General features: G+C 40.6%; 1 protein-coding gene across 1 annotated transcript in view; it reads left to right on the top strand.

Annotated features, from left to right (window-relative positions):
* Positions 1-12,951, top strand: part of marchf9 (membrane-associated ring finger (C3HC4) 9) — a 48,306-nt gene extending 35,355 nt beyond the window's left edge. The window contains exon 4 of the mRNA XM_061904322.1: positions 11,675-12,951. Within this exon, the coding sequence (XP_061760306.1) occupies positions 11,675-12,006 (332 nt within the window). The 3' untranslated portion in view covers positions 12,007-12,951. The remainder of the gene's footprint in view (positions 1-11,674) is intronic.
* The last annotated feature ends 1,591 nt before the right edge of the window (positions 12,952-14,542 follow it).

The following is a 14,542-nucleotide window of genomic DNA, read 5'->3' as shown; positions in this document are numbered from 1 at the left end:
GCATATGTATTAGCACACATATGCGGTGTGTTTCAATGCTAATACATATGCTGATGTGTTTTAATAAATTTTTAAATGCGCCTGAAAATAACCTGTTTTGTACACTGTTGATGGGTTTAATGCCCAGTAGTGCGTAAATGTGTTCCTGTATAGTACAAACGTATTTCTCCAGCAATCAAATTTTAACTTGAAAGTCAGGTTTTTGCCCACGGTATAGTGTGACGTGCACCTCCAAAATAATCAAAACCACGTGTAAATAAAATCTTTGACTCGTCGACTTTTAGTACCTTATTTCTTGTGTGCATTTTATTCCTTCAGCGGGTATTCACCTTACTTTCGGGATTGTCTTCTCTTCCCATGTCTTCTCAGATCAACATTTTGCAATTAGAGGGACAGTTTTCCGTCTTTGATTGGTTCCAGGTCCTTTCTGTCTTTAACGTTGTTTCGAGAGTGAATAACTGTCCACTTTGAGACTTGAAAATGAGGGACATTTTATGTTTTAGTCAGTTAGTTAGTTAGTTAGTTAGTTAGTTAGTTAGCCACTTAGAAAACATAATTCAGTGTTTATATTTTCAAAGACCTTCATTTCTCAAAATTTAAATTTTGTGAAAATTGTTCATATTATATACAGTAGTCTATATAAAAACATAACTGACTATACATTGCTTGCCTTACCTGATCGAAGTCAAAAAACTAAACTGTAGCCAATTGTGCGATTGGAAACTAATCTGAGTTGACTGGCTTCTGTTCAGATCATCAGATTATTTTTTCTGCTCTGAAGAAATTATACCTGGATCCAAAATCCAATAAAACAAAATGTTTGTCACACTCAATTGGCTGTTTCCTATTCAGCTTCGCCATCACAGAGAAAGGACAGGGAGTGCTGGCAGGAATCCACTCTGACAAAGTCAGACAGACACACTCAGGGTAATTACTCCAAAACAGCCATAATTTATCCAGTCTATCCCAATTTAATGTATGGTGGGAAGTGAGGTACAACCTGTGCCGATCACATGAAGACAGAAAAACATTTGCAGTTCATGGTCGGTTTAGTCTTAAATAAACATAACACACCCTTGTGGACTTTGACGTTGAAATACCCATGAAAAGAACACAAGCATAGCAGTCCCGGCGTCATGGCCTGTGCCCGTCCACAGAGTCAGCCGTGCCCGTCTTGGGCTGTAAGCTGTATATTTTATTCAGGTTTTTTTTTTGGTTTTTTTTACATCGGAGCAAGTAAAAATAAGATAAGTAATCAAAACAAAGGCGCGTTGAATAAAACGATAATACAATTAACTGACATGTTAGTTAACATATAACTACGAGATGAACATTTTTACAGAAACAAAATCCAATCGTATTTAATTACATCTTGTCGATGGGTGGGACAAATTCGAAATATATCCAATCACAACTCTTTAATGGTGTACATTGAAAAAAGAGAGCCAAACAGATGCTTTTCCTAGCGAGATGAAAAAGTCACCGGCAAAAATGAAATATATGGGGATACAACATGTTTCACATTGTATATGTGCACATTTGGGAGCAAGTGAAGTGGAAACATGTAATATTAACTGATATGATGCCATCAGCAGGCGAGTCATTGATTGTGATATCTACACAATTGTATGTTAAATCTGTTATTTGCTGCTTCCTCTGTTGTGCCAAAACCTGATTCCCTACCAAAATTGTATTCCCCATGTACCACCTTTAGGCTACTTCTGTCCTCAACCGATTCCTACATGTGAGACAGACACTTATATTTGTGGTTATTGTAATGATTTGTGTTCAAAATTTTTTAAGCACTTTATTCTGTCCAATAAACGGGAGTTGGCCTTTTCTATAGTATTAATGAGATTGTAAAGGACTATAGAGCCGATGTTAATGTGCTCGTGTTTAGAAGCTCCATACAATATTAACTGCCCTCTGTTCATACACATAATAAATATTAACAAAGTGTTTGGATGTATTCATTACCCAGAGTTACATATATGATAATAAAGTACATAGTACATACTGTAATGTTTACGTGTTGAAATACCCTTCAAAAAGCTGCATCAACCCAAAATGACAAAGTAATGATTCAAAATAATATTTTGGTATTGACACATCTCTTCTGTGCATCTGCTATGGTTATTCTAGTAATGTATGCACAGATGAGGTGTGTCAAAATCAAAATATTACTATGAATCCCCTTTTTGCTACCAATAATACATTGATTTAAAACAATTAGTTTTATTGAAATGCTTTTTGAAACGTTAATATTTTTTAAACAGCTTAATACAAGATGGACGCAAACAGACTTTTAATTACAACAACAACAAAAAAAATACCTGCAGTACATTGGTGCCTTGCCACTATGCCATGCCGCCCCTAGGGGCGGCATGGCGTAGTGGGTAGAGCAGCCGTGCCAGAAACCTGAGGGTTGCAGGTTCGCTTCCCACCTATTGACATCCAAATCGCTGCCGTTGTGTCCTTGGGCAGGACACTTCACCCTTGCCGCTCACACTGGTGAATGAATGATTGGTGGTGGTCAGAGGGGCCGTAGGCGCAAACTGGCAGCCACGCTTCCGTCAGTCTACCCCAGGGCAGTTGTGGCTACTGATGTAGCTTACCAGCACCAGGTGTGAATGAATGATGGGTTCCCACTTCTCTGTGAGCGCTTTGAGTATCTAACAATAGAAAAGCGCGATATAAATCTAATCCATTATTATTATTATTATTGCCATATTTGGTATATTGTAGGAATTCAGAATTTGTATTCCTGCTGTAGGAGCACTTGCATTCAGAGGAGAGGATACCAGTTTCGCACATTAATAACACAAAATGTTATGATCCAATTTGATTGTCAAAGATGTTTGGTAATGTAATCTGTGATATTTCTTCCTGAATAAATTATATTCTGTACATTACATGTAGTACTTGTTATCAGTAATTGTATTCATATCACTTCATGACAATGTTTTAACCTTCTTTTTATTAATAAAGTGTACTAAATAAATGATAAATGGGTTGTACTTGTATAGCGCTTTTCTACCTTCAAGGTACTCAAATCGCTTTGACACTACTTCCACATTTACCCATTCACACACACATTCACACACTGATGGAGGGAGCTGCCATGCAAGGCGCCAACCAGCACCCATCAGGAGCAAGGGTGAAGTGTCTTGCTCAGGACACAACAGACGTGACGAGGTTGGTACTTGGTGGGAATTGAACCAGGGACGCTCGGGTTGCGCACGGCCACTCTCCCCACTGCGCCACGCCGTACTATTCAGCCTGCTAAATATTATTTAATTGAGGGCTTATCATCCAGAACAAAAAATATACCCATTATACTCCCCCCAACCACATTTGTCAACTTATGTACTAGCATTTATTTAGGTGGAAATATCACAGATTACATTACAAAACATCTTTGGCAAAACATGATCGTAATATAAGACTTTTCGATTTTGTTAGTGTAGCTAGACCAGATGTGTGATTTGTTTGACAAGAGTCGTCTTTACATGTTTTGATGACATGAAAGTCTACTAGAAAGAAGTGACTGCAGACTCTCGACACAGAAGTAAAGTTAAAGTACCAATTACTGTCACACACACACTAGGTGTGGTGAAATTTTTCTTCCGCATTTGACCCATCCCCTTGATCATTTATGGGGATTTAACCCTCAATTCCAACCCTTGTGTGCCAAGCAGGGAGGCAATGGGTCCCATTTTTTTATAGTCTTTGGTATGACTCGGCCGGGGTTTGAACTCACAACCTACCGATCTCAGGGGGGACACCCTAACCACTAGGCCACTGAGTAGGTAAAGCTTCAACCCTTCGAATGCAAGCGCGCCAGCAAGTATTTGCTGCATTGTTGGTAGCTCACGGAAATCATAGATGAAAATAATCTTGTCTTCTCAGGAGAATGACTTGCCATGGCTGTAGACCTGGGCTTTCTATAATGTCAACTTTTTTTTGTGCATTTCTGCTTGCTGTTTTAGCCCTGCTTATAGGTCAACAGTAACTGAACGCAAGTAAATTTTCCCACACTACGTAATGGATTTAGGGTCAAACAGGATGTGTGAGCGTTAATTGCGCTTCAATAAATGTGTGCTGTTAAAGGAAATTATAGGTAACGCATTATCGCATTTGTTTTGACAGCCATAATCTGGAATGACCCATTGTAAGAAAATGCATATTACAAAACGTTTTTTACTATAGAACATATAATATAAAAAAAACATTTGAAAAAAAAAAAAACAACAAACACCAACACAGTCTTATTCAGCCCCTTAAATCATTCAGCAGCTATAAAATTATATTGCTAAATAGAAAATATGTCTAATATTTTGATTTGTGACAATCCATATACGTATGTTGACAAGTATACCAAGAACAGGACTGCAGCACAATCGATTCCTTTCTCAAAGCCATTTTTACGCAACGGCCAGTTTGCACGTCCTTTCGAGATATACTAAATACACAAAACAGCAGCTGAAGAACAATTTCCATCCCAGTCATCCATTTTCTACCACTTGTCCTTCCTGAGGTCACGGGGGGGTTCAAGCCTATCGCAGTTGCAATCGGGCAGAAGGCGGTGTACACCCTGGACAAGTCGTCACCTCATCACGGTGCCATTTCAATCTTGATAAATCACTCTGTGTGTGCTAAATTACTAATTTTACATATTCTCCCAGCATGGTGGCCGTTGTGTTAATCAGCATATATTGTGCATATTTATGGATTGCACTATATTTTGCCCACTTAGTGCTGTGATTGGCAGTAAGCCATAACTCGGACCCCAAATCAGAAACACAGTAGACAGGATGACCATAAACAATTAATTTATTAAATAATAAAAAGCACTGTACAGGGAGTGGTAAAAAGTATGACTAAAAGTTACTGGTGACAAAAGGCCACTGCGAAGCTAACAAAAGAAAACAAAGTGCAAATAAAAGGCCAGACTTACTAGTTGAAATTCAACAAGAAGTACTTGGGAGAATACACGCAATTAAGAAGGCAATGAGAACATTCACGAAGCAGGTAAAGGCAAGTAGAATCATCTAGGGTCGAGCATGTCTTAGTCCAGAGCTTAAGAGCTGGCCTAATTGAAATAGACCCCAGGTGTACTGCAGTGGCTCTGCCCAGGAACTCCAAATAAGGTCAACTGCAAACAAAAGACAGAACAAGCAACACAGTGGCCACATGACATTGCCCTCCTGACCATCGATCAGACGTGGAGGAGGAGGAGGAATGATCAGGGGGCGAAGACGACTGTGGCAACTGGCTTGAGACATGGAACACAGTATTGATGGGGAGCGAAGGGGGTAACTAGATTTCACAGCCAGCAAGTTGACCACAGAGTCGATCTTGTAAGGACCTACGAATCTCGATGCCACCTCCCTGAAAACACCAGTAAGGTGTAAGTTCCATGATAACAGCCATAAATCGTGACTGGGGAAATAGTCTGGTGCAGGAATCCTGTGACGGTCTGCCGACAGTTACATTATGCTGTCCGGGACAAAGCCGTGCGAGTACCACACCAAATCCGATACGACCGTCGCAAGTGCAGGTGGATTGATGGGAGAGACACATCTGCCACCTGGGAAAGGAACAGAGGAGGTTGGAAACCATATGCCACTTTGAATGGAAAGTCGCACTTGCACTCTGCATTGACAAGAGACTGTTTTCTATCAGGCGGACATGTTGGGCGTGTTCGTGACGGTTTTTGGAAAAAATTTGAATGTCTGAATGTCATCCAAGTACACGAAACAAAAGTGATTAATCACATCTGCCGACATCGTTGAAAAACTGGGGGCGCATTTGTAAGGCCAAAAGGCATGACAAGATATTCAAAGTGTCCCAGAGATGTGTTAAACGCAGTCTTCCATTAATCCCCCTCCCTCAATCAGACAAGGAGGTAAGCAATGCGGAGGTCTAGTTTAGAAATAGTGGCGGAATGTAGCAATGCAAAAACAGAATCCATAAAAAGAAGTGGATACTTTTTCTTAACGGATATATTAAAGACCGCCGTAATCAATGCATGGATGAAAAGACTTCTTTCTTTTCAACAAAGAAAAACCCAGCACCAACCGGTGAAAATGATGGACGTATAAGGCTGGCTGCGAGTGATGAGGAAACAATATTTGAGTGCCTGCTGTTTTAGACCATAAATGTTTTTTTTAGGGGTGGGCAAATTAATGAGTTAATTATGAGTTAACTCATCAATCTATTAACGCCGACAATTATTTTATCACACATTTGCGTATGTTGTTTACATGCTTTTATTTTGTTAACGCCTTTTCTTAACAAGATGGCGTCGCCCGGCGTCGAGGGGCTCTTGGTAAAGATGCAACATTTGGCAAAAAATACCGGACAATTCTGCAAATTTCATGGCTGGCTTACAGCGTGGTCACTCCGGGATCACTTACAACCGCCAGACAATTCTGGATGTGGATAGATCGGGCCGTTTTGGACTGAATGACGCGTGCTTGCTAGACCGGCTAGCTAGCATGGGAATACTTTGCCGGCTACATCCAGCGGCCTGTGAAGCAGCGGAGTATATGTGTTGTCTGTCTATTTATGGATAATGCAGACGAGGAGTGTTGGCTGAGTTCTTAACCTTTACTTTCAGAGCGTGCATATCACAACATACAAGATGCCGTCATGGCGACACAACCTATACCGGGCTACCGCGCATGCTCGTCACTCCTGTTGCATGCTGGGTAGGGTAGGTCTTTTATTCCCTAGCTCATAACATCAAACAATCGGAAAATTCCCATCATATCAATTCCTAGATATGGTCATAATTATTTTAAGTGCACTACGCAGAATAAACACAACATTATTAATATTGCTACTACGGATAATTTGATCAAAAATTCCCTAAAACAGCCCACTTTTAAACATAAGATCCCTGATAAAAAAAAATGTTTCTGCTGTTACCTCAGAAATTGCCTGTTCAGATGTTATGATTGTGGCTCAGAGATTTGTATGTAGATTATATTTATTTTCCATAACAAACAGGATAACTTAAATACCCTGGCAGTGGTAGTAATAAGCTTAAATGATTGTATTTACATTTTTTGAGTTGATTTTCATAAAATATGCTATTTAACTGCTACTGTTTAACAAGGACTGATTTAAATTGTGTTTGCACAACAAATGTTTTGGCGCTTTTGTTCATGTGGGGGAATATTCCAATAAAGGTGCACTACACACTACTTTTGATTTCATTATTGGGCTTTGCGTATACAATGCAGTTAATCACGATTAATCAGAGAAATAGTGCGATTAACTTCGATTAAAATTTTTAATCGTTGCCCAGCCCTAGTTTTTTTATAACTTGGCGGAAGAACCACTTCAGTCGTACGAACGATGAGGAAGTGATTGAGCACCAGTCTTACGGACCACCTGACATAAGTCATGATACTCAGCAGGAACACCTGTTAAATCTATATCTTCAACTGATAGTTTATTTTCTTTTAAAGGCCTACTGAAATGACATTTTCTTATTCAAACGGGGATAGCAGGTCCATTATATGTGTCATACTTGATCATTTTGCGATATTGCCATATTTTTGCTGAAAGGATTTAGTAGAGAACATCCACGATAAAGTTCGCAACTTTTGGTGTTCAGAGAAATGCCCTGTCTCTACCGGAAGTCGCAGACGAGGACGTCACACGTGTGGGAGCTCCTCACATATTCACATTATTTTTAATGGAAGCCTCCAACAAAAGTGCTATTCGGACCGAGAAAACGACAATTTCCCCATTAATTTGAGCGAGGATGAAAGATTCATGTCTGAGGATATTGATAGCGACGGACTAGGGGAAAAAAATTATTAAAAAAATAAGCGCGATTGCATTGGAACGGATTCCGATGTTTTTAGACACATTTACTAGGATAATTCTGGGAAATCCCTTATATTTCTATTGTGTTGCTAGTGTTTTAGTGAGTTAAATAGTACTTGATAGTCGGAAAGGTGTCTCGACAGGTGTTTTGACTCGCAGTGTCTCAGGGGAGTCGACGGCAGCTATGGACGGCACAAGCTCAGCTTTTCTCCAGTAAGAACTGACTTTTTAACCACAATTTTCTCACCGAAACCTGCTGGTTGACATTTGGTAAGGATCCATGTTGGCTTGACCGCGCTCTGATCCATAGGAAAGTTTCACCTCCAGGAATTTTAAACAAGGAATCACCGTGTGTTTGTGTGGCTAAAGGCTAAAGCTTCCCAACTCCATCTTTCTACTGTGACTTCTCCAATATTAATTGAACAAATTGCAAAAGATTCAGCAACACAGATCTCCAAAATACTGTGTAATTATGTCGTTAAAGCAGACAACATTTAGCTGTGTGTGTGTGCAGCGCTCATATTCCTGACAGCCCATGACATCTTGTGTACACGTCATCATTACACGACGTTTTCAAGACGAAACTCCCGGGAAATTTAAAATTGTAATTTAGTAAACTAAAAAGGCCGTATTGGCATGTGTTGCAATGTTAATATTTCATCATTGATATATAAACTATAAGACTATGTGGTGGGTAGTAGTGGGTTTCAGTAGGCCTTTAAGGGGATGTTAATCGCTGAACCTAAACAGTGCAAATGACGGAAAATACTCCAATTACCGATATAGACAGCCTACTCCAATTGATAGTAGGATTATGAAGTTAAAGCCAAGTCAACCCGAGAACGACTGGAGCAGATTGGAATGAAACAATAAAAAAACTAATAGCTTCAAAATGATTACCCAACAGCAGCAAGGTGAATAAGTCAGTTTGATGAATGACAACTGCTAGGAGGTGCCCATCCAGTGAATAAACCTCCTTGGGAGAAGCAAGTTTAAACTTAGTCAGTGAATGTATCTTTACAAATTGTGCTCAGAAAAACAATCAGCTCCTGAGTCAATAAGAGCACCAAGTCTGATATTTTGTCCATTGCCAATCAAGAACCCTGAAACTTGTAGTCTCTTACAAGGAAGATAAGCAGCATGGCGAAGAGGAATTGTCAGGGTTGGAGTACTCACAGGCTGGTTAGTTAAGTGAACAGTCAACAGACCTGCAAGAGGTGGCCTCAGGCGTCAAACGATTAGGCTGGGTTGTACAGGTAGGACACTAGCTTGGATTGCTGCAGTAGAGACAGAGGCAGAGTTTTTTACGCTGAAGACGTTAGGCAACGTCCTCCAAGCTGCATAGGAACCTTCTGTGTTTTAGATGGCGTAGGAATTCACATAGGTCTCAGACAGGCGCTGGAGGCAACATATCAAGGTGGCGTCCTCGTATCCTCCAAATCACAGTCGTTTCTCTCTGCGAACGTTGAGTTCTATAAGTTCATCCAAATCATTAGGTGACTCTAATGGGACCATGTGACTCTTAATGTGTTCATCCAGTCCCAGAAAGAAGGCATCCAATAATACAGTGGCCTTCCAATCACTTTCAGCAGCGAGAATAGGAACTCAATAGCATTGTCCAAAACCCGACGACCACCCTGGCGTACCTTGAATAGAGAGTGTGCAGCTTCCCGGCCAGGGGGATTTTTCTGAAATGTCTTTTTCATGGCCTTCGAAAACGTAGTGCAGGAGGAACAGATGGCAGAACAGCAATTCTACTCGGCTCAGGCCCAAGCTGCAGCCTCTCCAGCAAGATGCATTATCATAAATGCTACATGGGTTCAAATGCCAAACGAGTCAAATGCCCTAGCTTGGAGTTCAAAGTGCAATTCGCATTGAGTTGAAAAGGAGCATACTGCACTTGAGTCCCCAAAGAAACGCTCGGGCCTTGAGAGGTGCGGGCAGAGAGCTGGAATGTTGACGTCATGAGTCATAGGAGGGATGAAGTTGGGTGGAGTCTCAGCAACGAGTGTAGCAGGTGTCGAGGATAAGGCACCATCTTGTAGTGAGGAAAGGAGGCTGTGGAGCTGAGGCTCAATTTAGCTCTTGCTGCTCAGCTGCATTCTCTAAACTGGTGCTGAAGGAGTCCGTGCGTTCTTCCTGCCTGCCCAGAAGTTGAGCATGGGCACAAAGAGCCTTTTGGATAGGGTCAGTCTTTGCGGGGTCCATTATGTCCGAATGATTCGGTTGTGATTGGCGGTAAGCCAGAAGTCGGACCCCAAAGCAAAGACACGATAGACGGGATGAACCATTAACAAATAATTTAATAAACAAAAAGCGCACCACAGGGGAGTAAAAAGTATGACTGAAAGTTACCAGTGACAAAAGGCCCCCGGGAAGCCAACAAACTAGCAAATTAACCAAAGTGCAAATAAAAGGACAGACTTACTGGATAAAGTTCAACAAGAAGTACTTGGGAGAAGCCACGCTATTATAAAGGCATCAGAGACGAGGAGACATGCACGACGCAGGGGAAGGCAAGGAGAATCATCTGACATCGAGCATGTCTCAGTTCAGAGTTTAAGAGCTGGCTTAATTGGAGTTGGCCCCAGGTGTGTTGCAATGGCTCTGCCGAGGAACTCCAAATAAGGGCAATTGCAAACAAAAGCAACATAGTGGCCACATGACAAAGAGGTTATCAAATTCTAAAGTTAATGATTATTTGCACACAAAAAAAACTATCAGTTTGAACATCGAATATGTTGTCTTTCAACTGAATATGGGTTGAAAATTATTTGCAAATCATTGTATTCTGTTTTATTTACATCTAACACAACTTCCCAACTCATATGGAAACAGGTTTGTAAATAATAGAACAAGAACAAACAAAAGGGTACTAACACAAAGCGCGCACGAGGCGGATAACAAACTATGGGAGCTAGCATGGGAGCTGGAAAACAAAAAGGAACTTAGCATGGAAGGTAGTAAGAATCAAGCCGGAAACAGAAGTCATACATGTAATATAAAAACAAACTTGGAAGCAGGGAACAAAAGGCGGTAAACTAAAAATCGCAATCAAACATAGCTTACCGCAACGCTGCATAGACAAGACAAGATACGACACGACAGGTAGCAACGACAAGAGCGACATCGACATGACAATAATCCAGCACAGACTGGAAGACAGAGCAGGTAAAAATAGGAGCGGGCTGATTGACACCAGGTGTGGCCAGGTGCCAATCAGCCACAGCTGAGGGGTAACAAAGCACTCAGGGAGACAAACAGGAAGCTGAACCAAAATAAGAGTGCTGACAGGAACTAGGGACAGGAAAGACTAAACACACAGAGGAAAAACTAAAACGCAAACAAACTGTCAGTGGCAAGCCTGACAAGTGTTGTTTTGGAGATTTATACATGGAAACCAACATGTGAGGTCAAACAATTGCTTCCCAAACAAGTCAGGGCTTTTCTTCCTGTCACTTAAAACAACCAGTGAGCTAAAGAGCCCAACTCGACAGTAAAATAGTGTCTCATAAGTTGGGTAAAATGGCAAACAATAGCGGAGAAGTTATTATCCCAGTTTTTAAATAAGGGTCATCAATGAAGCACAATCATTGTCTACAATTTTTTCTTCATAGTTTTTCAATATTTTCTTTGTGAGAGTTGTCTTATATTCGCGTCAATGTGAAATAAATATGTGAAAGACAAAGGAGAAGGATTTTCTGCGTCATCTACTGGATGTTGTGGGGCACTGTATTGTTTGCCCCCAATGTAGAATCTCCAGATCATTTGATGATTGTAATGTTAACAACACACAAGATTCTTTAGTCTTCCTGTTCTTTTCTTCCTACAGGCCTCATCATCCATGAGGGATCGTCGGTGTATCGGATTTTCAAACGATGGCAGGCTGTCAACCAGCAGTGGAAAGTTCTGAACTATGAAAAATCTAAAGACCTGGGTGACCCGGTGAGTTCAGGTGGCAAGGCGGGGGCCCGTGGTTCTCGCGGTTCTCCTCACGGGCTGGCCGGTGGCAGTGCAGGCCGCCACGGTAGGAGGCTGAGAACTATTCTGAACCACCATTGTGGCTACACCATCTTGCACATCCTGAGTCAACTGCGACCCAATGACCCTCGAATCAGCGCCGCAGCCAACCGAGAAGTGGTGATGAGGGTTACCACCGTATGAGGCACGATCCGGTGTGCCGTGGGAGGAACCTCGCCTTTAAGTCCGTATGAACATGAGCAGAGGGACCTGATATGAAACATGAAAAATGAAATAATAAAAGGACTCACAGAGGAAGCAAAGTAATGCCTTGAGCATCAACAACACACCAAGATACTTGCCAGGAGTTTTCCTCTTGTTTCTTACAACTAAGAGAAGCCAGCTGCTCCTTTTTCAATAATGAAGGAAGTGATGAAAAAAGGACAAAACACATTTAAAAGACATCAAGGAAAGAAGGAGAGGAGGGAGGGAAGGGGGCATAAACAGGCTTTATAACTTAATCTAAAATGATGAGATGTTTTTTTCCAGTTCAACACAGAGACCTTTCTTTCAGTCCATCCTCTCATTCGAGTTGCATCTCCACCAGTTTGTTTTTTCTACTCTAACGTTTGATTTTGTACGGATGTATGAGTTGACAAGAAACCATGTAACTCCTTACATGCCAAGCATCTCCAGACACCTGTGTATAATTATTGATTTTAACAAACTTACCAATGCTGGGCAATAGACCGAAAACTGAAAGAACACCAAGTCAAGAACAAGTCTAGTAAAAAGAAAAATTTAAAAATATTAATTAATACATACATCAACAAGATTTAAATACCACATACCTTCTCTGCAATAAATACATTATATGTACATTTCACTGGGAATTTTGCATGGGTATAACATTTTATTTATCACATAACATTAGCACAAGACAAATTTGCTCTTTTTCGAATGGTGCTTGCCAAAATAAACACTTTGAAAACATTGGATTCCATTGCACCAACTTTTTGTCGACGTGACAAATGGCAGTGTTTACAGTTGTTTCAGCTCAAGTACAGATTGTTGCTACTGCTGCTGCTACTGCTATGAGTTAGATTTGATAAGTAAACTATTGGATTAAAAAGTGGGAATCAAAGATCTCTTACTTCTATGTCTCTGTCTCTCATTTAACCCCACCTGGATCTTAAAGCATGCATTGTTTTTCTTTGGATATCTGTGTGTGACAGTTTACTGGAATAAAGTTAAAAATACATCCGTTTTCTCCACCGCTACACAGCTGACTATGAACGAGAGGCGACATGGAGCCTCATCTGATTGCCGATAGATCAAAGGATATACAGACAAAATGATGCATGTTTTTGGAATATGGAAGAAAAACCCACAAGGAGAACATGCAAATTACACTCAGAGATGCTCCAATTGACATTTCCAACCCTTACTTTCCTAACCGTCCTAACCACTAGGCCAAAGCCCACACAAGAAATAAATACATTTACATCTCAATTTGCCTCTGCATTAACCCATCCTCTTTAGGAGCAGTGGGCAGCTATCTTGCTGCACCTGCGCACTATATCCGGGTCATAGGTCAGAATCTTGCTCAGGAAAGTATCCATGTGTGGATGCCGCTGTGAGACGTGCCTTGCCTGAGGACACAACAGCAACAGAAACAGTATTCAAATCCTCTGGACTCCTGAGCCACGCCATCCCTTATTACAATCCCCCCTGGCAAACACGATGGAATCACAAGAATTGGAGGATGTTCCTTCAGTTGTTTAATTTAGAAGAAAAAACAACATACATGACACAAAACTATAGTAATTTCAAATGGCAACCTTCTGGCTTAAAAAAAAAAACTAAAATAAATTGAGAATATCAAGTGTGGTTATTAGTACCAGTTTCATATTTAGATCAAGCAAAGTGAAAACCTTTTTAAATTGCTCAATTTTGAGGAAAAAACTGGTAACCACACCGTAAATTTTAATTTCCAAAACTAACGCCTGCATCAGATTAAAATATGTTCCTTAGCCTGCAGACAAAAAGAAGTGTTTACACCTTGGAGAGCTGTTGCACCAGGTGGATTGACATTAATCATGGTTCCAAGACGTCAGATGTCAAGCAAAACAAAGGAGAGGATTATCAACGTTCTTCAAAACAGTACATCTTCACGCAATGCTGCAACAGATGTTGATTGTTCACGGTCAGCTGTGTCTAAAATCTGGCCCAAGTAAAAGAAAGCAACATGGGAAGGTTGTAATAGGCGAGCATACTGGTAGACCAAAGAAAACAACAAAGCTTATAAAGACAGAAAACTTAAAGCAATGGGTTTTTTAAATCAAAAAATGCACAGCAAAACAATTGAAGAACAATAAGGCGAAAACTTGAGTCCATGACAGAACTACAAGAAAGTGCCTAACATTACATAACATAAACATGAAAAGGTCCTAATGATCCAAGGAAAACCACTTGTGGATTATGGATGACTGGTTGAAAGTCATATTCAGTGATGAATCGTGAATATGCATTGGGCAAGGTGATGATGCTGGAACTTTTGTTTGTTGACGTTCCAATGAGATTTATGAAGACGACTGCCTGAAGAAAACCTCTTTTCCACGGTCATGACGTTATGGGGCTGCCTGTCAAGTGATGGCATTATTGAGATGGCTCTCATTACATCTTCAATAAATGCACAAGCTTACATTGACATTTTGGACATGTTTCTTATTCCATCAAT

Source organism: Nerophis ophidion, linkage group LG06 (assembly GCF_033978795.1).
Source record: "Nerophis ophidion isolate RoL-2023_Sa linkage group LG06, RoL_Noph_v1.0, whole genome shotgun sequence".
NCBI lineage: Eukaryota > Metazoa > Chordata > Actinopteri > Syngnathiformes > Syngnathidae > Nerophis > Nerophis ophidion.
The sequence above is the reverse complement of the archived record's forward strand: the minus strand, read 5'-3'. Positions and strand labels throughout refer to the sequence as shown.